The sequence below is a fragment of the Camelus dromedarius genome, chromosome 9 (assembly GCF_036321535.1).
Source record: "Camelus dromedarius isolate mCamDro1 chromosome 9, mCamDro1.pat, whole genome shotgun sequence".
Lineage (NCBI taxonomy): Eukaryota > Metazoa > Chordata > Mammalia > Artiodactyla > Camelidae > Camelus > Camelus dromedarius.
In genome coordinates this window covers 78,778,401-78,800,140 of record NC_087444.1, presented here as the reverse complement: position 1 = coordinate 78,800,140, position 21,740 = coordinate 78,778,401, and the positions used below count along the sequence as shown (strand labels likewise).

At 45.3% G+C, this 21,740-nt stretch overlaps 1 protein-coding gene across 9 annotated transcripts in view; it reads right to left on the bottom strand.

The window, feature by feature from the left end:
- Window positions 1-243: 243 nt before the first annotated feature.
- Window positions 244-21,740, bottom strand: part of LOC116154678 (olfactory receptor 14A2-like) — a 67,084-nt gene continuing 45,587 nt past the window's right edge. Inside the window, exons 1-5 of one of the 9 annotated variants that reach the window (XR_010382491.1) lie at window positions 17,441-17,869; window positions 15,664-15,911; window positions 11,337-11,446; window positions 7,291-10,716; window positions 244-6,502 (exon numbers count right to left, since the gene is read on the bottom strand). Coding sequence is in view for 2 of the 9 variants with exons in the window: in XM_064489924.1 (XP_064345994.1) it covers window positions 16,785-17,298; window positions 17,441-17,610 (684 nt within the window). In the remaining 7 variants the exon portion in view is untranslated. Of the gene's footprint in view, window positions 10,717-11,336; window positions 11,447-15,663; window positions 15,912-16,701; window positions 17,299-17,440; window positions 17,870-21,740 lie in introns of those variants that run through there. The other 8 variants (XR_010382493.1, XR_010382492.1, XR_010382495.1 and 5 more) reach the window with 8 other exon arrangements.

Genomic DNA, 21,740 nt, shown 5'->3' with positions numbered 1-21,740 from the left:
ATATGGTAAGTCTGTTTTTAGTTTTTTAAGAAATCTCCATACTGTTTTCCATAGTGGCTGCACCAAACTACATTCCCACTACAAATATAGGAGGGTTCCCTTTTCTCCACACCCTCTCCAGCATTTATCACTTGCGGATTTTTTTCTCAGTCTTTTTTTTAATTGAAGTACAGTCAGTTACATTGTGTCAATTTCTAGTATACAGCAAAATGTCCCAGTCATGCATATACATGCATATATTCATTTTCATATTTTTTATTAAAGGTTATTACAAGGTATTGAACATAGTTCCCTGTGCTATACAGCAGAAACTTTTTCTAAAATCTATTTTTATATATAGAGGTTAACATTTGTAAATATCAAATTCCCAGATTTATCCCTTCCTACACCCTTTCCCCAGTAACCATAAGATTGTTTACTATGTCTGCAGGTCTGTTTCTGTTTTGTAGGTGAGTTCATAGTGTCCTTTTTTCTTTTTTCTTTTTTTTTTAAGATTCCACATACGAGTGATATATGGTATTTGCCTTTCTCTTTCTGGCTTCACTTAGAATGATGATCCCCAGGTCCATCCATGTTGCTGCAGATGGCATTTTATTCTTTTTTATGTTGAGCAGTACTCCATTGTATAAATACACCGCAGCTTCTTTATCCAGTCCTCTGTCAGTGGGCATTTAGGCTGTCTCCATGTCTTGGCTATTTGTGAATAGTGTTGCTATGAACATTGGGGTGCAGGTGTCTTTTTGAATTATATTTTTCTCCGGATATATGTCCAGGAGTGGGATTGCTGGATCATACGGTAAGTCTATTTTTACTTTTTAAAGAAATTTCCATACTGTTTTCCATAACGGCTGCACCAAGCTACATTCCCATCAACAGTGTAGGAGGGCTCACTTTTCTGCACACCCTCTCCAGCATTTATCATTCGTGGACTTGAGTGATGGCCATTCTGACTGGTGTGAGGTGATCCTTCATTATAGTTTGATTTGCATTTCTCTGATAATTAGCAATATTGAGCATCTTTTCATGTGCCTGTTGGCCATCTGTATGTCTTCATTGGAGAAATGTCTGCTTAGATCTTCTGCCTATTTTTTTGATTAGGTTGTTTGTATTTTTGTTACTGAGTTGTATGAGCTGTTTGTGTATTCTGGAAATTAAGCCCCTGTCAGTTGCATCATTTGCAAACATTTTCTCCCAGTCCATAGGTTGTCTATTCATTTTGCTTATGGTTTCCTTTTCTTTGCAAAAGCTTATATGTTTAATTAGGTCTCATTTGTTTATTTTTGCTTTTATTTCTATTGCCTTGGTAGACTGACCTAGGAGGACACTGCTACAATTTCTATCAGAGAATGTTTTGCCTATGTTCTTAACTAGATTTATGGTGTCTTGTCTTGTTTAAATATTTAAGCCATTTTGAGTTTATTTTTGTGTATGGTGTGAGGGAGTGTTCTAACTTCATTGATTTACATGCTGCTGTCCAGCTTTTCCAACACCATGTGCCAAAGAGACTGTCTTTCCTCCATGGTACATTCTTACCTCCTTTGTCAAAGATTAATTGACTGTAGGTGTGTGAGTTTATTTCTGGGCTCTCTAATCTGCTCCATTTTTCCATATGTCTGTTTTGTGCCAATATCACACTGTTTTGATGACTGTAGCTCTGTAGTATTGTCTGAAGTCTGGGAGGGGTATTCCTCCAGCTTCGTTCTTTTTCTTCAGTATTGCTTTGGCAATTCTGGGTCTTTTGCGATTCCATATAAATTTTAGGACATTTGTTCTAGTTCCGTGAAAAATGTCCTGGGTAATTTGATAGGGATCGCATTGAATCTGTAGATTGTTTTGGGTAGTGTGGCCATTTTAACATGTAATTCTTCTAATCCAAGAACATGGGCTATCTTTCTCCATTTTGTGAAATCATCTGTAATTTCCTTCATTAGTGTTTTATCGTTTTTACTAATCTTGTAGTTACTTTGATGTCTTACAGAATAGGATAAAAATTATTTCCCATTGTTAGATCTCCAACATTAACTTTAATAAGTGATACATACAGTCATAATATATTATTTTATAATAGGCTCTGTATCTGGATCATTCACTTTCACTGTCTTGTTGCCCTATTTTATCCTAGATCTATATTTTAAAATTTTTATAGCATTATGAGTTTTCCATTATTTTGCCTTTTTTTATCTTTTAGTTTGTTCAGATTTTATTTTATATCCCTTAGTAGAATTGTAAAGTTCTATAAATGCCTTGAGCATGCTTTGTTAAATTGATTCCTAGAGAATTTGTGGTATTTTTTTAAACAGACTATTCTTTTAGAGCAGTTTCGGGTTCACAACAGAACTGAGCAGAAAATAACAGAGTTCACACATAGCCCTCCCCACCCACACATATACTCTCCTACCCTCAACATCCCTCATTAGTGTGGCATATTTTGGTACAATTGATTTACCAACATGGGCACATTATTATCAACCAAAGTCTGTAGTTTACATTAAGGTTCACCCTTGATATTGTACATTCTATGGGTTCTAACAAATTCATAATGACATGTAGCCACCACTATAGTATCATACAGAATAATTTCATTGCCCTAAAAATCCCTTGTGCTCCGTATCTATTCATTCCTCCCTCCCTGCCTCTTCCCAGGCCCCTGGAAACCATGATCTTTTTGTTTCTCTAGCTGTGCCTTTTCCAGAATGTCATTTGGTTGGAATTGTACAGTTTGTAGCCTTTTAAGTTTCTTCCATATCTTTCATGGCTTGATAGATAATTTTTTTTTTTACCGTACATATACTTTTTAATTTACATATATGTACTTGTTGATTGTTTCTAAGAACGTTTAACGCTTTAGCTTTTTAAACTTACATAGTTATCAAAGGAATAAAGCCAACCACAAAATAAGAATTAACTCATAAAGATAATAGCAGGGTGTATGTAACAGCAAAATTACTTATAGTTGCCAAGATATGGAAGCATCCTAAGTGCACATCAACAGTTGAATAGATGATGAAGATGTAGTGTGTGTGTATATATATATATATATATATATATATATATATATGTAATGGAATACAACTCACCTATAAAAAAGGATATTTTGCCATTTGCAGCCCTTTATTCACTTTTTTCACTTCAAAAACCAGAATTCATTGTGCCTTTAAAAAGTATATGAAATAATTGTTATTCTTCTAGATGAAAATTTGTTTACCAATTAAAAACAGCCTTTTAATAATTATTGACGTGAACTTAGGGAGAATTAACATTGTTAAATTTAATCTTAGCATCTAGGAATATATTTTCCTTTTATATATTCAAGCATTTTTATCAGCTGGTAAGGTTTTGTGGTTTTCTTCTCATCAGTTTTCCTTAGTTATTCTGACATACTGTTGCAGTTGTAGGTTTCTTTGTGTAGGGGTGTTTTTGGTTATAGTTCTCAAAAACCCAGCACCCCAGGAAATGGGGTTACTTCACCGTTGCCCCCCTGCATGCATTTAAGCCAACCAGACCCCAGGCTTCCAAAAGTAGTTGGGGGCCACGGATGCCCTGAAGGAAAATGCAGAGACGCACAGCAGTGTGGTGAGTATATGTATCCACACCCACACCCACACCCACACATGCTTGTGAATATACCTCACAGGGGTCAGCCATGCCCCCACCCTGGGCCTCAGCACTGAATCTCCTCCCACTCTTGGTCTAGGCCACCTGAGCAGCAGGTCTCCTCCAGGTGGGACCCTCTGCCATGGCATCTGACCTGCTTTAGCCTTTCAGGTAGAAAGACCGGTTTGGAATAGAGAAGAAAAGGCCTGAGCTGCAAAGAACGTGTCTGTAGGATGCAAACCCATCCACCTGAGGGAGCCAGGTAGGTGGGATGCAGAATGTAGTGAAGAGGGGAAATAATTCTAACCGAAGGACCTACTGTTACCAGAGCCTTAGATTTTTCAGTAGAAACTGGAATGCTCAGTTTTGTATGCCCACTTGGAGGCATCAGAATTACTATGGGTCAGATCCTATGCTGGGTGCTTACATGGTGTCTAATCCCCACGCTCCAACTAGGTGGGGATTGAGAGGAAACAGGTTGGGAGATGCAGCAGTTTGCTCAAGAGCATGCAACTAGAAATCGGTGGTGTCAGGACTGAGTCCAGGCCCGGCCCTTGTGACTCCCAGGCCACACTGTGACCCGGCCTGGAGGTTTGAGGCCCGTGTGATTCACTGTGACCAGAGCAGTTCCCCATTACATGGTGTAGTAGGCTAAGGGTGGCCCCCAAAGAGTTCAGGTCCTACCGCTGGAAACTAGATGTTACCTAATTTGGAAAAGGGTCTTTTCAGACGTGACTAAGGATCTCAAGGTAGAGAGGTTATCCTGGTCTGTCTGGATGGGCCCTAAATGCCAAAAGATGTGTCCTTCCAAGAGGGAGGCAGAGGGCAGTCTGACACACAGGATTTGAAGACTGGATGACTCGTCCACCAGGCAAGCAACGCCAGGAGCCGCCAGGAGCTGAAGAGGCCAGGAAGGAGCCTTCCTCCCCTAAAGCCTGCAGCCGGAGTGCACCCCTGCTGACGCCTTGATTTCAGATTTCTGGCCTCAAATGGTGAGAGAAATTTCTGTTGTTTTAAGGCTCCCAGTTTGTGGTAATTTGTTAGAGCAGTCATAAGAAACTCATACACAAGGGAAAGTGCTAGAAAGGCGCTCTCAGACCTCCTGATCACTGTGGGTTTTAACTAGCTTTCAGCACAGCCCCCAGAGGGCTTAAGTTTCAGAAACACTAGCTTAAGGCAAGGGTTGAAAACTGGGAGTGCCTGCAGGGACCAGGCCCTTTGTGCAAAGGTGAGTGGGGCCTGAGGCTGAGCTGGAGAGGTATGCTTGACCTGAAGGCCTCCATCTGAATCAACTCTTTCCTGAAACTAGTACTTCTCAAACTTCAGTGTGTAATAAAAAGACAAAACAAGGTGGTACATACTACAGAGGGAAAGAAAACCAGGTGTGGGGTACAGGCAGTGATCCTGGGAGGGCTGAGCTTAGACTGGGGAGTCCAAACAGGGCTCTCTGAGGAGGTAGCCTTTGAGTCAAAACCACAGGGTGAGAAGTCAGCCCTGGAACACGGGGAGGAGCTGTTCTGGACAGAAGGTGCAGCACAAGCAAAGGCCCTGAGGTCAGGAAAGAGCTCCACAGGTTGGAGGAGGAGGCAGGAAAGTGCTGCCACATCTCGCTGGAGGAACTGAGCATGTCCGGAGCAACTTCCTGGGGAGAGGACTCTGGAAGCTCACACCTCGTCTCCTCCAGACTCCATCGTGCACCTTCTCCCATTGCTGGTTGCGTAGTGAATCCTTTCACCGTGGTAAGTCTTAGCCGTGGGTGTGACTATGCCGCGTTCTCAGAGTCCTTCCAGTGGGTCACTGAACCTAGGGGTGGTTTGCGGACCCCCAACCCATATCCCCATGAGTAATGTACAGTGTGATGTCTTAGGCATCTGGAGGGCTGAATGAAATCTGAAGGTTCCATACACACGTGTTTCAGTAAGAAGTGTTGGAAGTTGCCACCAAATCACTGTATCTGTAGGACGTCCCCCTGGTGTGGTGCCTCTGATGTACATTTTATACGAACCACGCACGACTCAAGGCTTTCAGACAGTCTAACATTCACAGGTGTCTTGATGCAGTGGGTCCTCTGGTGCCTGGGCAGCAAAGAGCAGTGCCTGAAGGTGGCCCCCCACGCCTTACGTGTACAGGGATCCTCCCGAGGCCAAGAGGAGCTGTAGCTGAAGACGTTTCGCCGTCTCTGCACTTGCAGCATTTCTCTCCTGGGTGGGTTTTCTGGTGCTCGGTGAGGGAGGACCTGTACGGGAAGGGCTTCCTATAGTTGGGGCACTTGTAGGCGTTCTCGCCTGTATGAGTTCTCTGGTGGAGAGGAAGGGGGGAGGCCCAGCGGAAGGCCCTCGTGCACTCACTGCCTTCACAGGGTCTCCCCAGTGCGCGTGCTCTGGTGCTGACTGAAGACTGGCTGCGGGCGGCCTTCCCACACTCGGTACACTGACAGGGCTGCTCGCCAATGTGGATGTTCTGATGGGAGAGGCGGGCTGAGCATTTGCTGAAGGGTCCCATTCACTGCGGGGACGTGGCCTCTGTGGGCGTCTTGGTGCTCCCGGAGGGAGGGGCCCTGCCCAAAAGCTCTGGCACAGTCCTCGCACTCTGGTTTCTCTCTGGTGCTGAGTAAGGTTTGCCCTCTGGCTGATGGTCCTCGCACACTCACTTCATTCATAGGGTCCCTCCCGAGTGGATTCGCCGGTGCTGAGCGAGGAAGGAGCCGGAGCTGAAGGCTCTCCCACACTTGGGATGGCCCAAGCCTCCCCTCTGCCGCTGCGCACAGCTCACGCCGGGACCGCGCTCTTGGGGAGGCTGTCCGCGCTGCCGGCCTTTATGAATTCCATGTCTCAAGAGCCTTTTGGGGCCTAGCTTTCAGAGACGTTGTGCTTGGAAGATGTCCTGTTGTCAGCTCCGGCATCCCAGCCTGAAAGTAAGTTTTCAAAAATACAGGTTCCCATAAGATGCGAGACGAGACACTGAGAGTAAGACGTGGCTGCTGTATTACCGGTTGTGATGGCTGGTCTTACACGTCAGCCTGGCCAGGCCGTCAGGTACTGGTCTGGGTCCTGCTGTGGAGGTACACTCTATAGATGGGGGGGAGCATTTACAGCCCGCTGACTCTAAGTAAAGGTGGTCATCCTCGATGACGTGGGTGGGCCTCACTCAACCGTTGAAGGACCTTACAAACTAAAAGAGGTTTCCCAGAGAAGAGTCCGCCTTAGGACGGCAGCATCAACACCCACCTTGGTTTGCAGCCTTGCAAATTTTGGACTTGCCAAACCCACAGATGCAGGAGCCACTTCTTAAATCTCACTGATGTTCTGTTTCTCTAGAGAGCATGGCTGATACACAGACTCTCCAGTGAAGGTGGACATCGGGGCCAGGCTGGGAGAGGGAGAGGTATGCACAGACTCTCAAATCCAGGGAAGCGGGGTGACCCACAGAGGGAAGGAACGTGTCAAGGCTGAATCCAGCTCATCCAGGAGGATGAGCACTTAGACTGATCAGGATACTTAGGCCCAGGATGGGCTGAGGGAGCCCTCACCACCTCACTGGGTCTGGGTCGGGGGTCAGATCACATGGACATCTAATTTTAGGCAGTTGTGGTTCATCAATGACTCATCAAACAAAACTAATTTAGAGTCAGCTGAATTTCTCAGCTTTGGTCCTGCTGACTTCTGAGCCAGGTAAGTGTGTGTTGTGGGGACTGACCTGGACATGGTGGGCCGTTGAGCAGGATCCCTGGCCTCTCTCTGCCAGGTGTCAGCAGCACCCTCCTGACTGTGACAGCCAGAAATGGCTTCAGATGATGCCTCGTGTCGCCCCCAGGTGAGACCTCTGCTTTAGTGGGTTGTGACAAGAAGTTTTGAAATAGAATGGATTTGAAAGAGTATGAGAGCGCACTGTGTGTAATACGGAGAGTGCTGGTACAGTGCGCCTGACCACAGGCTGTGGCAGAAACCGGGGTGCAGAGCACAGACACGAGGGCAGTCAGCTCTGTCACGTGGGCGGGGGGGGGCACCCCTCCCTCACCCACCCCAGCCGCACCTTGGCACAGAACGAGCGTTCAGTAACCCAGTGTGGCCTCAGAGAAAAAACAGGCCCCACACACCATCCTTCACAGGGTGCCTCACCAGGGGAACAGTGACACCTTAGCCACAGACTCACCAGTGTGACCACTTGGTTTGGACACATGTGTCATAATCGGACCCCACCCCTGCCACCACACCCCCCCCCACGCCCTTCCTCAGGCAGTACTAGCGAGCTCCTCCCACACAGACGCCCAGCCTTACATGACAGTCACAACAGCCACCCACCAGGTAACCCCCACAAACACAAAGTCACAGACATAACTCACACTCCATCGCACAGAGACACGCCAGATCACTCATCGCTACTTGTCACACACACTCCCACAAAATAAAGTACACTCTCACCGCAAACTGGCCTTCAGTCACAGACACATAATCAGGAAGCAAACTACAAAATTACACAATTTCATGCAAGTCACTCTCCCAACTCGCACTCTTTCATAAGTCACACTGACATACGGCTCCCAGGACTGCAACTGTATACTGACACCCCAAAAATCACCCACGAGGGCTTAGCAAATGCGGCTTCACAGGGAGAGTCAGGAGCCTTCCCAGCAGAGAACCCTCCCGCCAGTTCAAGGACCAACAGGAGGCCATCAGGAAGTCTCCGGGTCCTGTGTCCCGGGCACACGACCAGCCTCTCTGCCATGGTGTCACCACATCCAGAGCCTGGCCCCCTGGTAACTGGGGCTTGGCCTCTTCTGCTTTTCAGCCTGCCCACCGCTGACCTTCCTTGCTTCGGCAGACCTGGAGCTCTGCTGGCTTTCACCTCTGACCTCCAGCCCGTTCCCTCCATGGCCATCCTGTCCTCACTGACCTGGGGCTGTGGTCACGGCTGCCTTATCTGACCTTGTAAGTACGCCATGAGGTAAGAACTCTTTGTCCTATTTCACAGAGAGGGAAACTGGCCCAGAGACACAATGTGCCTAAGGCCGTAAAGCTAGAAAGGGCTGGGGCTGGTGTCGGGACCCAGACTGCTGACCCCAGAGCTGTGAGTCCACAGACACAAACAAGACCAGACCCAGAGACAGGAAATCAGACATTGGCACCCACAAAGGACCTTGAGGCACCGGAGAGATGACACGCACACACGCAGACCACAGTCCACGCAGGAAGAGCCGGCTCTAAGCCCTCTGCGTGCACTGACGCGCTCACTCGTGACAGCTTGTGCAGGAGGGACTGTCTCTCACCAGTCAGCACTCAAAGCCCAGCAGAGAGCTGAAACACACCACTAGGAAGAGCAGGGGGGAACAGGATCCCATTTGTTCATGCTGCAAGCATTTATTAAGCACCTACTGGGTACCTGGCACAATTCTAGGTGCTAGAGGTATAGCAGTGAAGAAAAGAGAACAGTACCCCACTCCTGGCACCACAGCCTCCCGTTTATACTGGTCCCTGGCCTCAGACATGCACCCCCATGCCCTCGGGACCAGTGCAATCACACCACCCACACACCAGCACTGACAAAACCCTCGACCAAACGACACCCAGAGCCTCACCAGACACACGCGCCGATACAGACTCACGCGCACGTGGCCAGGCCCTGTCAACAACTGTACACACACCCAGGGTCAGGTGGCACGCAGGTCCCCGTCAGCACACACACAGAGTAACATCTAAGCCCTTACGTCATACCACTCCCTCAAACCTGCAGCCATGAGCATTATGCATACACACACACTTTAATCACAAGTAAAATCTCACAGGCACCCTTAAAGCTTAGGGCAACGGGGACAATGGCACACTTAGCTGCAGACACCTGCAGAGAAATACAGACTTGGCAACAGGAATAAGACACACAGCTCCCACTAGTGCAACCCCACAAATGGCCCACATGCACACTCACAAGCTCGAGGGCTCACACACGCATACTGGTTCACCTAAACGCATACCTCACTAGAACAAACACATCTTCAAACGCATCAGGTGCCCTCACACACGCCCGTACACACAGTCACCTGCACACACCAGTGCACATGCTGGCTCAGTCACATTTTGCTGCTCACGCACACTGATACACCCCACTCCCCAACACAGACGTGCTCACCCGCCACGCACACTGCTCATGCACGCAGACACACCCGTTCACTCTCACTCACCTGCAAAGCCGCCTGGCTTCCACACAAGGACGCGAAGATCTCCAGCCTGAGCTGGAAGCAGACATGCGCTCGAGGTGCCTGGGCACTCTGGGAGTTGTAGTTGAGAGCCAGGTGCACCGATGCACTGCTTCCTGGATCCCAGACTCCACCCTCCCCAGAATAAACTATTGCTAGTCCCCAAGTCCTTGTCTCAGACCTGCAAAGTGATACAATTTCCAAAAATTGTAAGTGATCCGGAGGCAGTAAAATAGAGGGGTGAGAGAGTGGAGAAGAGGTGATGCTACTTAGAGGAGTGGCCAGGAACGGGCTCTCCAAACAGATGGCATTGTGAGTGAGGTCAAATACGAACACACAGTTACACTCCGATTTGAGGAAGGAATTCTAGGCTGAGGAAAGCCAGTGCAAAGGCCCTGAGACGGGAAAGACTGGTGTGTTTGAAAAACTGGGGTGAAGCCAGCACAGCACAGCTCGATATACAAGATGCAGAAGAGGAGGCTAGAGAAGGGTTCTGAGCACAGAGAGCCCAAGGCATGAAAGGACCCCGGAGGGCTGCAGCTCAGAGGCTCCGTGGCTGCTGGGTGGAGGTGGGCTGGGGAGGGTGGCAGTAAAGGCAAGGAGACCGGGCGAGGAGGCTGTGTGATGGTCTAAGCCGGAGGACGATGGCCATGGGGGTGGGGTGAAGGGGCTCAGTATGTGCAGGTTTTTCCATGTTTCCCCCTTGGATTACAGATCTTTCAGTAGAAAGCACTGATGATCGAATTACCTGTCCCTGGATGCTGACGTGGTGGCTTCGGTCCCAGGCTTAGAGCATGTCCCTCGGTGCTAGGCCTCCTTTATATTTGCCTAGTCAGTCACGTTGGGGGAACTGATCAGATGCGGTGAACAGGCTCAGAGGTATGTTAACAGGGAAACACTTTACAGCCCATACACTTCATCACTTACACCAGCTGTTAGACAAGCATCGTACATGTGCTTTTAGAAGCAGACTTAAACAGCATTGTTACACATCATGAGTAGTTATACTCTGTGACAGCTCCATTAGAGAATTCTTTTTCTATCCTAAACACTGGAGCAACATTAATAGGGAGACAAACGTTTGGTAAACAGTTCAGTTAGAAAACAGATTAAAAGCCAGTAGTACTTCAAACAACCAAAAAAATTGTAATTTTTCATCAGTTCACTCAATCCTATGCAATCAATCCCTTTTACTAACAGTTTTCTTTAGACTTCCTGAATATCTTACTGAGCTCAGCAGTATGATTTCAAAGAAACCCATACTTGTCCGAAAGTCCTTTTGATGAATCTTCTTGAAGCAGTTCTGCAGAGCATCGGTTTAACTGTCTATGAATGATAAAAGACCCAAACAGGCAAAGGTAAAAGATCTAATTATAATGTTTTTGACAAAAAAAAAAGTCCTCAAGTTGCTGTGACCCACAGCATTTTAAGATACGTGGAAGCATGACTAATAGCATTTTACCAGAACATCTCTGAATTTCAGAAACTTTGTATGATTTCTAGAATGTCCATACTAACACTTGTCTGAACTGTATAATCCAAGGGGGCTTACCACGCGGTTGACAGTGCTCCCCATGTAATTCAACATACCAGCCGGTCCTAGGTACTTTAATATTTTTCTCTGAGATGTCTCAGGGGCCTTCTGAAGCATCCCAAAGTCAGCTGAAGTCAAAATAAATTTAATTAGAATTATATCAAAAATGTTCACACAGCCTGTTATCAGAAGTAAACTTGTTCTCTTAACAGAGAGGCACCAGCCCACTTTTAATAACAAAATCATTTACCTAATTAAGTTTAATCTCAGCACAGAGCTCCTTTGTTAGGGCTCCCTTTCTACAAGCTTTCCACAACTTTCTGTATCCACAGTAGTTTGTCCTTTATTTTTCTCCCCATCTAGAAATAACCAGCTCTGGGACCTGATCATGCCCTTTTCCCTTAACAAAATGCAATTGCATTCCTCAGATCTTTTCTTACTCAGAACATACATCCTACTTTCCTACTGCATACTGAAATGTTTTCATTATTTTTAATAGCTTCAATTACATATTTAAATTATAATCCTTAATTCTTAAAAATCTTACATGTAGTGAATATTTCAGTATCTTTGGGAATGACCTAGCTTTTCAGCTGTTCAACAAACTGCCATCATTTACTTTAACTTAGCACAACTATAAAATTTTAAGTCGCGAACTATCTTGAGATTGTTTTTAAGTGAACAGGCCTAAAACAGTTATTTCTGAAGAGTTCACCCAGTAAGCTCTGATCTCATTTAAGCTCACTTGTAAGAATTTCATCACCAAGTTACCTTTTTTTTCTTTCTGCTGACAGACTCTGCAACAGAAACAACATAACTTACTGACTTTGGTAAACTTAGGTACAATAAAAGACATGTCTGTATTGATTATACCAAGGAGCTTAAGCTAGTGAACCTGAAATCTGTTCTGTCTGTATACTTAGAAGTGTTTAATTTGTAAGCACTTACTTTTAAGTCAATTAAATAGAGCTCATTTACAAGTTAATTTCTTACATAAAGACAGAAGCAGAGATCTCACAGTTTTTTCATTTGAGTTAAAACAGCCTTTTTTTTTTATCTTTCCCCTGAGAGCCCAGGTAGACCATCTATATCTCAAAGGCACAGGAAGATAAATGCTCCCCTTTTATAAAACCTAATCATCTTGGCTACTTTGGGTTTTGTTTTTTTTTTCCAGTTTCCAAATATCCCCTTCAGTTTAAAGAAATAATAGTAATAGATAGATAGTAATACACCATTTCCTCAGATTCACATGCCTCAGTTTCAGCAAAACCAGGAAGAGAGAACAAGGTGTGGCCTCAGGTACCAAGACATCCCCCCCCAAAATCCTGAGCAACTGCAGAAGGTCCACCTTGGGGTAACAGCAGAGCCATTAGGGACCATTCTCCAGATCTCAGGGAGGCCTGAGGCCACACAGTGTTACAAAAGTTTTCTGACTGGATAAAAAAGTTGTGGTATACACACACACACATGTGCACACACAGTGGAATACTACTGACCCATAAAAAATGACAATGCCATTTGCAGCAACATAGATGGATCTGGAGATCATCACTATAAGTCAAGTAAGGCAGAAAGAGAAAGAAAAATACCATATGATATCACTTATATGTGGAATCTTTTGAGATAAGTGAACTTGCAAAACAGAAACAGGCTCAGCCATAGAAAACAAACTTGCGGTTACCAGGGGGAAAAGGGAAAGGTGGAGAGGTAAATTCGGAGTTTGGGATTTGCAGATACTAATTACTATATATGAAATAGATAAACAACAAGGTCCTACTGTACAGCACAGGGAACTATATTCAATACCCTGTAGTAACCTATAGTGAAAAATATTAAAAGGAATATATGCACATATATGTATGACTGAAACATTATGCTGCATGTCAGAAATTGATATATTGTAAACCAACTACTTCAATTAAAGTTACTATAAAATAAAATACCATTTTCATTCATTTATGGGAGCATAGCTGAAGATCTCCCAGTTTTGCAAAATATACCCTACGGAGACTATAAAATGGAACAGAGCTCTGGTCATCCGCACTTAATTATTCACGGCCGATGTTACCAGATACCAAGCAAACCAAAATTCAAAACAGCCTCTCAGGGTCACAGTTCCCTGGCCCAAAGGGGAGATTCCCAACCAACACCTCGGCAGGTAAAGGAATGAAAGACCAAGGCTAGAAAGGGAAAAACCCCAACTAGTGCTCTGCCCCGGGTGAGGCCATACACACTAAACATGGTCCCACAGACAAAAGCTCAGATGAGGTGTAGCCCTAAAATCCCACTTCCACTCCCAGATGGAGGCCTCCACAGTGGCCAGGCTCACGGGAGAGAATCCCCTCACCCCCGAGCGACACTGAATGTGGGGTGTAGCTTCGGATGTTTCTCAGCTCCAAACAGTGCCTGTCAGGGAGAGCCCCTGTTAGCGTATGAGGTTACCGAGCCCATAAAGACTAACAACCCCTTACCTCGTGGTTTTCCTCTTACCTTCTAAGACGTCACGCACTCTGTCTGTGGAGTGTGCATCTCTCTGAATAAATCGACTTTTACCCAACTATGGCTCACTCTTGGATTTTTCCTACACGAAGCCAAGGACCTTCATGTGATGAGGTGCATCCCAGGGACTCACCTGGGACCTGTGACATGGCCTTCCTCTCTCACCCCATTTTTCTATGTCAGGATGATAAATGCAATGGAGATGATAAAACAGGATGAGGGGCTTGCGAGTCACCTAGAGGGCATCTGCTTTGGATGAGAGGGCCAAGGAAGGGCCTTCTGAGGAGGAACCTTGGAGCTGACAGGGAGCTGGCTGCTCAGAGATCTGGGGGTACACCAAGCACCTGCATCTTTTCTGCCTCAGACCAGGATGTGATTCATTGGTGTGTCTCTCACACCCCAGTGATCACAAGGGTTTGATCTGTCTGGTTGGTCACATGCCTTTTTTTTAAATTGAAATATAGTTGATGTACAATGTTGTGTCAGCTTCTATTGTAGAGCATGGTGATTTATATATCATATATATATATTCCTTTTCATATTCTTTTTCACTATAGGCCATTACAAGATGTTGAATATCGTTCCCTGTGCTGTACAGTAGGACGTTGTTGTTTATCTTTTTTATATATAGTAGTTCGTATCTGCTAATCCAGAACTCCCAATTTGTCCCTCCTTACACCCTTTCCCCCCTGGTAACCATAAATTTGTTTCCTATGTCTGTGAGTCTGTCTCTGCCTTGTAAATAAGTTCATTTGTGTCTTTTTCTCTTTTTAGATTCCACATAAGTGATATCATGGTATGTTTCTTTCTCCTTCTGGCTTACCTCACTTAGTATGACAATCTCCAGGTCCACCCATGTTGCTGCAAATGGCATTATTTTATTCTTTTTTATGGCTGAGTAGTTTTTCTGTGTGTGTGTGTGTGTGTGTGTGTAGAGACACATCACATATATCCATTCTATATATGAGATATACATATCACAACTTCTTACCCAGTAATCTGTTGAGGTCACATGTCTCTTTACTCTCTTTTTGGCCAATTTATGTCTTTCCTAAGGATTATGCATTTGATCAAGAGGCTGTTGGTCTCAAGTAAGGGAGGGCTGTTCAACCCTCAAGGATATGTTGGTAGCACTGCAACCCCCTCCTAAAAATTCCCTAAGAAATGTCTCAACAACGTAAGATTTTTTAAAGTCCTAAAGAAATACAGTCCAACCTGTATCATTACAAAGTAGAACGCCAAGTGGTTCTACAGCAAAAATATTGGATCCTTTCTCAACCCTCTTAACTTTGGGCAAATTGCCTATTTGAATTTTACTTTCTTTACCTGCAAAATAGAGAGTATAAGAATGATAGAGATAATATATATAAAGACTAGTGACATAGAAAACAAACTCTGGTTACCAAAGGAGAGGGGTAGGGAAGGCATGAATTAGGAGTTTTGGATGACCAGATACACACTACTATATATAAAATGAACAACAAGTTCCTACTGTACAGCATGTTCAATTTCTAGTAATAAGCTATAATTGAAAAGAACGAGAAAAAAATTTATCTATGTATAACTGAATCACTTTGCTATACACCTGAAACTAACATTGTAAATCAAATACACTTCAATAAAAATAAAATTAAAAAATAAAAATTAAAAAGTGGCTAGTACAGGTGGCCTGGGAAAACGGGAAGAATTGGAAGCCTGATCATGGGGTGGAATAAAAAAATAGTGGCTCACCACGTGGTTAGATGTGGAGGAGTGATTAAAAATTGGTAAATACTGTTTTCTTTTTTCCCTGGAGTTTTATCTGGGCACGTGGCAACCCAGCTGGAGACGGCACTTCCCAGCCTACCTTGCAGGTCAGTGTGGCCACGTGACTAAGCGCTAGCCAGTGGGCTCCCGACTTCCGGGTCACGCCTTCAGAGCACGTTGCTTGCCCTCTGCTTCCTCCGTCCTCCTTCTGGCAGCTGGAGCGTGAATGAGGTGCCAGTGACCACCTCCTACCACGTGGATAAGGAGACCATGGGGGATGGTGGAGAAATCTGGTCTCAGGAAGACTTTGTGGTGAAGAGACACCCAGGACCACCTTCAAGCACTGACCTTTACAGGAAAGAGAAAAAACACTTTCCTATTATTTAAGCCACTGTTGTTTGGTCTCCGGTAAAGCAGCAGAACCCCAAACCCAACCAACACAATGCTGTCAGGTAAACGTTACAGAAAGAAAAAAGTGCCCCTGACATTCTCTTAGGAAGGAGCCACACGGAGACCATCTCTCTCCCGGTCCAGTATGGCCTGTTTTTCTTCTGGAAAAGTTGCTTCTGATGAAGTCATTGACTTGCATTCAGGACAAATACTAGATGGGAAACGTGTACCACTAAACCCTAGAATCATGTGGTCACTTTGGGAGGCCCGTGGAGACAGATGAGCAGAGCAGAGCGCCCCTAGTGGGCTCACACTCCAGGACACGGTCACTGGCCTTTCGGATGGGATGGTGCCCCCCGCCCCCACCACAGTCAACCTCTGGTACCCACGGGTGGGTGGGGGGAGATTCCAGGACCCACCAGGGTATGAAAATCCGAGGGTACTCAAGTCCCGTAACTCCATACCTATGGATTCTGCTTCCGCGGGTTCAACCAACCAGGGATTTTAAACACAGTACGCAGTCCACGGTGGGTTGAGTCCACGACTATGGTTGAATATGCGGGTACCCGGGGCCAGCTGCATTTACATCTTTCACTCTTCCTCTTCCTGTCTTCCCCTGTGTACATACAGTGCCCTTTGCCTAAATTAAATGCGCGTTGGACATGTCCATTTTATCCTGACATCTACTGGGGCCTCCTGCATGGCTCGTCATCTTTTTGCCAACTTTTTGGACCACCAGTGTGTTCCTGGTGGTCTCCAAAAACACTAACGCCTCCACCATGACCACAGGGCAAATCCTGTGAGGGCAGACTTCTGTGTCCCTCTGTGTCCTCAGACGGCACCTGAAGATAGAGCCTCCGCAGGGCTCTCTTCACGTCCTTGTTCCTCAGATTGTAGATAAGCGGGTTCAGGGTGGGTGTGAGGAGGACGGCAGTCAGGCGTCCTTGCCACGGAGAGTAGCCCGCAGCGGGCTGCATGTAGGCAGGACGACGGTGGCCAGGTGCAAAGACCACGTGGAGGCCTTCCGCCGGCCACCGAGCGGATCTGGACCAGCATGGCCAGGATGCACACGTAGGACAGGACGGTGAGGACAAAACAGCTCATGATGACGCAGCCGCTGGCTGCAAACCCTGCCACCTCGTGGGCATCCACCTCGGCACAGGCTAGGCCCATGAATGCAGGGATGTCGCGAGAGTGGTCAGTCACCTTTGGGCCGCAGAAGGGGAGAGAGAAGGCGTCGGCTGTGTGGGAGGCAGAGAAGAGGAGCCTGCTGCCCCAGGCCAGCGCCACCAGGGAGGCCTGTAGCCAGGCAGCGGTCATAAGCCATGGAGGTGATGAGAAAACACTGTGGACCCAAAGCAGACAAAAGCAAAGAGTTGGGATGCACAGGCAGGGAGGGAAGTCTGCCCAGTGCCCACCAGGGCCCAGGGCAGGGTGCTGGACAGGGAGCAGAATCCAGCAAGGAGAGGTGTTTGAGGAAGAAGTACCTGGGCGTGTGCAGACGGGGATCCAGGCTCATGGCAGCCACAATGGAGATGTTCCCCAGAATCGCAGCCAGGTAAACCAGAAGGAAGACAGCAGCACTGAGCAGTTGCACCTCAGGGACCTCCGAGGAGCCCCGGAGGATGAAGACAGGTACTGCTGAAAGACCGGTCATGTTCTGCCTTTGGAAACGCTCCTGAACAGCAGAGGATGCTCAAGGAGAAGGGCACGCGGAGGACGACGCAGCAACAAAGCCCTGGAAGGAAGAGATGGGGAGGTGGGGGTGGCGCTCAAGCATGTCTTCATTAAACCCACGTGCATGGTGCGTCTTCCCTGGAGGCCTTAGACTCAAGTATCTACAGAGGATGGTCAGATATGTCAACTAGTGAGTCCAGCTGAGGAACAGAATAGGGGATGGTGGGGACTGTGGAGAAGTGGATGTTCTGTCCGAATGAGGCAGCTGCTCCAAGCTCTTGCCAACTGTTGTTGGTAAACCAGGCATTGCCAGATTCTCTGATATTTTTCAAAAGAAGCCAAAATTTCAGGTTTTTTAAAACATGAAACCTCTTGACTTTCATATATTGGCAGTTAATTCAAACTTAAAACACTGTGTATATCAAATGGGGGCACCAGTTTAAGACTTTTGGTCTTACCATGCGTATGACAACATAATTCCATATCGTCTTCATTACAGTACGCAGCCCGAGGTCTTGTAATGGCCTGTTTCCCACCCAAGACAGTGAGCTCCTCTGCCCTCCGAGTGCGGGGACCACTTCTAATTCATCTCTTTACTTCCTGCCATCCAGCACACTAGGTGACACACAGTAGGGACGTAATGTTTAAGAATGTGTTTGCCACCAGCCAGCCTGGGTTTGTATTCTGTGTGACCCTGGAAAACACTTTCATCTCTCTCTAGCCCCTGTTTTCTCTGTAGAAAGAGATAATATAGTAACCTGAGTGTCACGAGGTCATGAAAGGAACGTACTTAAAACAAGACCAGACATGTGAACTTGCGTGAAAAGCTGACCATTACTATGATTCCATTTTTTTTTTTTTGTAAATGTGTGTTCCTTATTTTTCTTTCCATTATGGTCCCTGGGATGCCAGGTAATAAAATAGAAGAATTAATATTGTTAAAATGGCCACACTACCCAAAGGAGTCTACAGATTTAATGTGATCCCTATCAAATTACCCAGGACATTTTTTTCCACAGAACTAGAACAAATAATCCTAAAATCTATATGGAATCACAAAAGACCAAGAATTGCCAAAGCAATACTGAAGAAAAAGAACGAAGCTGGACGAATAACCCTCCCAGACCTCAGACTCTACTACAGAGCTACAGGAGTCAAAACAGTGTGGCACTGGCACAAAAACAGGCACACAGATCAATGGAACAGAATAGAGAGCCCAGAAATTAACCCACAGACTTATGGTCAATTAACCCATGACAAAGGAGGCAAGAATATACAATGGGGAAAAGACAGTCTCTTCAGCAAGTAGTCCTGGGAAAGCTGGACAGACGCATGTAAATCAATGAAGCTAGAACACTCCCTGACTCCACACACAAAAATAAACTCAAAATGTCTTAAAGACTTAAACACAAGAAGACACTATAAACCTCTTAGAAGAAAACATAGGCAAAACATTCTCTGACATAAATCTTAGCAACGTTCTCCTAGGGCACTCTACCCAGGTAATAGAAATAAAAGCAAAAATAAACAAATGGGACCTAATTGAACATAAGCTTTTGCAAAGCAAACTAGAAACAAAATGAAAAGATAACCTACAGACAGGGAGAAAATAATCTGCAAATGACACGACTGACAAGGGCTTAGCTTATACAACTTAATAACAACAATAAAAAAAAAACCCAATCAAAAAATGGGCAGAAGACCTAAACAGACATTTCTCCAATGAAGGCATACAGGTGGCCAATAGGCACATGAAAAGGTGCTCAACATTGATAATTATCAGAGAAATGCAAATCAAAACTACAATGAGGTGTCACCTCACACCAATCAGAATGGCCATCATTAAAAGTTCCACAAATGACAAATGCTGGAGAGGCTGTGGAGAAAAGGGCGCCCTCCCACACTGCAGGTGGGAATGCAGTTCGGTGCAGCCATTATGGAAAACAGTATGGAGATTCCTCAGAAGACTAGGAATAGACTTACCATGTGACCCAGCAATCCCACTCCTGGGCATATATCCAGAGGGAACTCTAATTTGAAAAGACACCAGCAGCCCAGTGTTCATGGCAGCACCATTTACAACAGCCAGGACAAGGGAGCAGCCTAAATGTCCATCAAAAGATGAATGGATAAAGAAGTTGTGATTTATGTATATACACAATGGAATACTACTCAGTCACAAAAAGAATGAAATAATGCCATCCGCAGCAACATAGAGGATCTAGACATTATCATACTATGTGAAATAAGTCAGAGAAAAACAAATATCATATGATATCACTTATATGTGAAATCTAAAAACTGACACACATGAACTTTTTTAAAAAACAGAAACAGAAACACAGACTTAGAAAACAAACTTATAATTACCGGGGGGAAGGGGTGTGAGGAGGGATAAACTGGGAGTTCAGGATTTGCAGATAGTAACTACTATATATAAAACAGATAAACAACAAATTTCTACTGTACAGTGCGGGAAACTATATTCAGTATCTTATAATAACCTATGATGAGAAAGAATATGAAACGATAAGTATACCTGAATCACTATGCTGTATACCAGAAACTAACACAACGTTGTAAATAGACTAGACTTCAATTTCAAAAAGAATAACAAATCAAGAAACTACCATTTTATAAGAGTCAAAATAGTGTCAAAGAAGAATATACATAATTATCTAAAAAGACTGTCACATTACTTCTGCTTTTTCCAACAACAATGCGTGTAACGCTGGGCTTTCTTCATCAACTTGGACAAAACCACCTACTGCAACAGATTGAATCAGAAGCAGACATGGGAACCCAGATGCCTCGCTTTGACTCAAACATGAAAGAGATTTCCAAAAATACATAAAACAATGCTACTCTTCTCACTAAATCTATTTTGTTTTGGAAAATATAGTTTTTTAGAATATGCTATTTATGTTAACGTGTAATGGCTTTACCGTTGATATTCTTATATGACTTGATAAATAAGTTTTTAAAAAAAACTTCTCGATTTAAATTTTTCATATAGTTGGCATGGATGGATGTAACCTGTCTAACAGAAGCTCTTTGGGGCCCTCGATAGTTTTAAGGGTGCACAGGAGTTCTGAGAGCCCTGCTGGGTGGACCTGGTCCTGGCCCTCTGGGGGGGGGCGGGCAGAGTCCAGAGACAGACTGGCTGAACGGATACAAAACCAAGACCCCTGTGCAGCTCAGGAGGTCTGCTGATGGGTGGGGCTGTGTTCCCACCCTGGACATCCTTTGGCCTGAGGCTTCCCCACAGGCTGTTGGGTGGGGCTGGGTCTCAAAAGGTGCTAATAATTCAGTCAAGATGTCAGCCTCCAGGAAAGCTCCTGTAGATGAGCACTCCCTGAATGTCTGCCCCCAGCTTCTATGTCCCCTGAGTGGGGGGGACTCTGTAACGCCGTAAACGGACTGTACTTGAATAAAAACTTTTTTGAAAAAAAAATATATATTAAACTGAGGGAAGGGATGTTAAGAGGCAAAATTTCACATACTATATGCTCTATCATATTAAATTAGTAATGTAAGATGTTTTGCCTTATTTATAAAGTTGGACTGATTCCCCATAGTTTATATGTGGGTTTTATTTCTAATCCTCCAGGAAATATTTCCATTTTAGATTTGCTAACAAAGCATTCAACATGAGATTCTTCTCCTGCGGAAGACATACAAAAGACACTCTAAGGAGTAGCAAACCCATTTCAGCCAAAGACGAAGTTTGTGAAATTTTAAAACCGATGTTTTTTGTTAAAATACAAAATGAGGAAGAATAGTTGCAGGATAGACAAGATGGGGGGTCCACAGAACATATTTGTGCACATTCAATTGCAGAAGATTGCTGTTACTGCAGGTTTGGCACCCTAATATAAAAACGTGAGACCTCACAAATAGACACACATAGTGTTCACATTAGCTTCAGCAAGAAAAAGCAGTGCTCGCTGTGACAGCTCTGTTGATGGAGATGCACTATTCAAAATACAACCCAAAGGTGACGAAGCCAGTAACTGTGCGTGCATAGAAGTGTCCGTTACCTCCCTTCCCTCAGCCAGGCTTCCCCCTTGTTTCGAGTCCACTAAGCAGCATTTTTTGAAAGATGCTCAG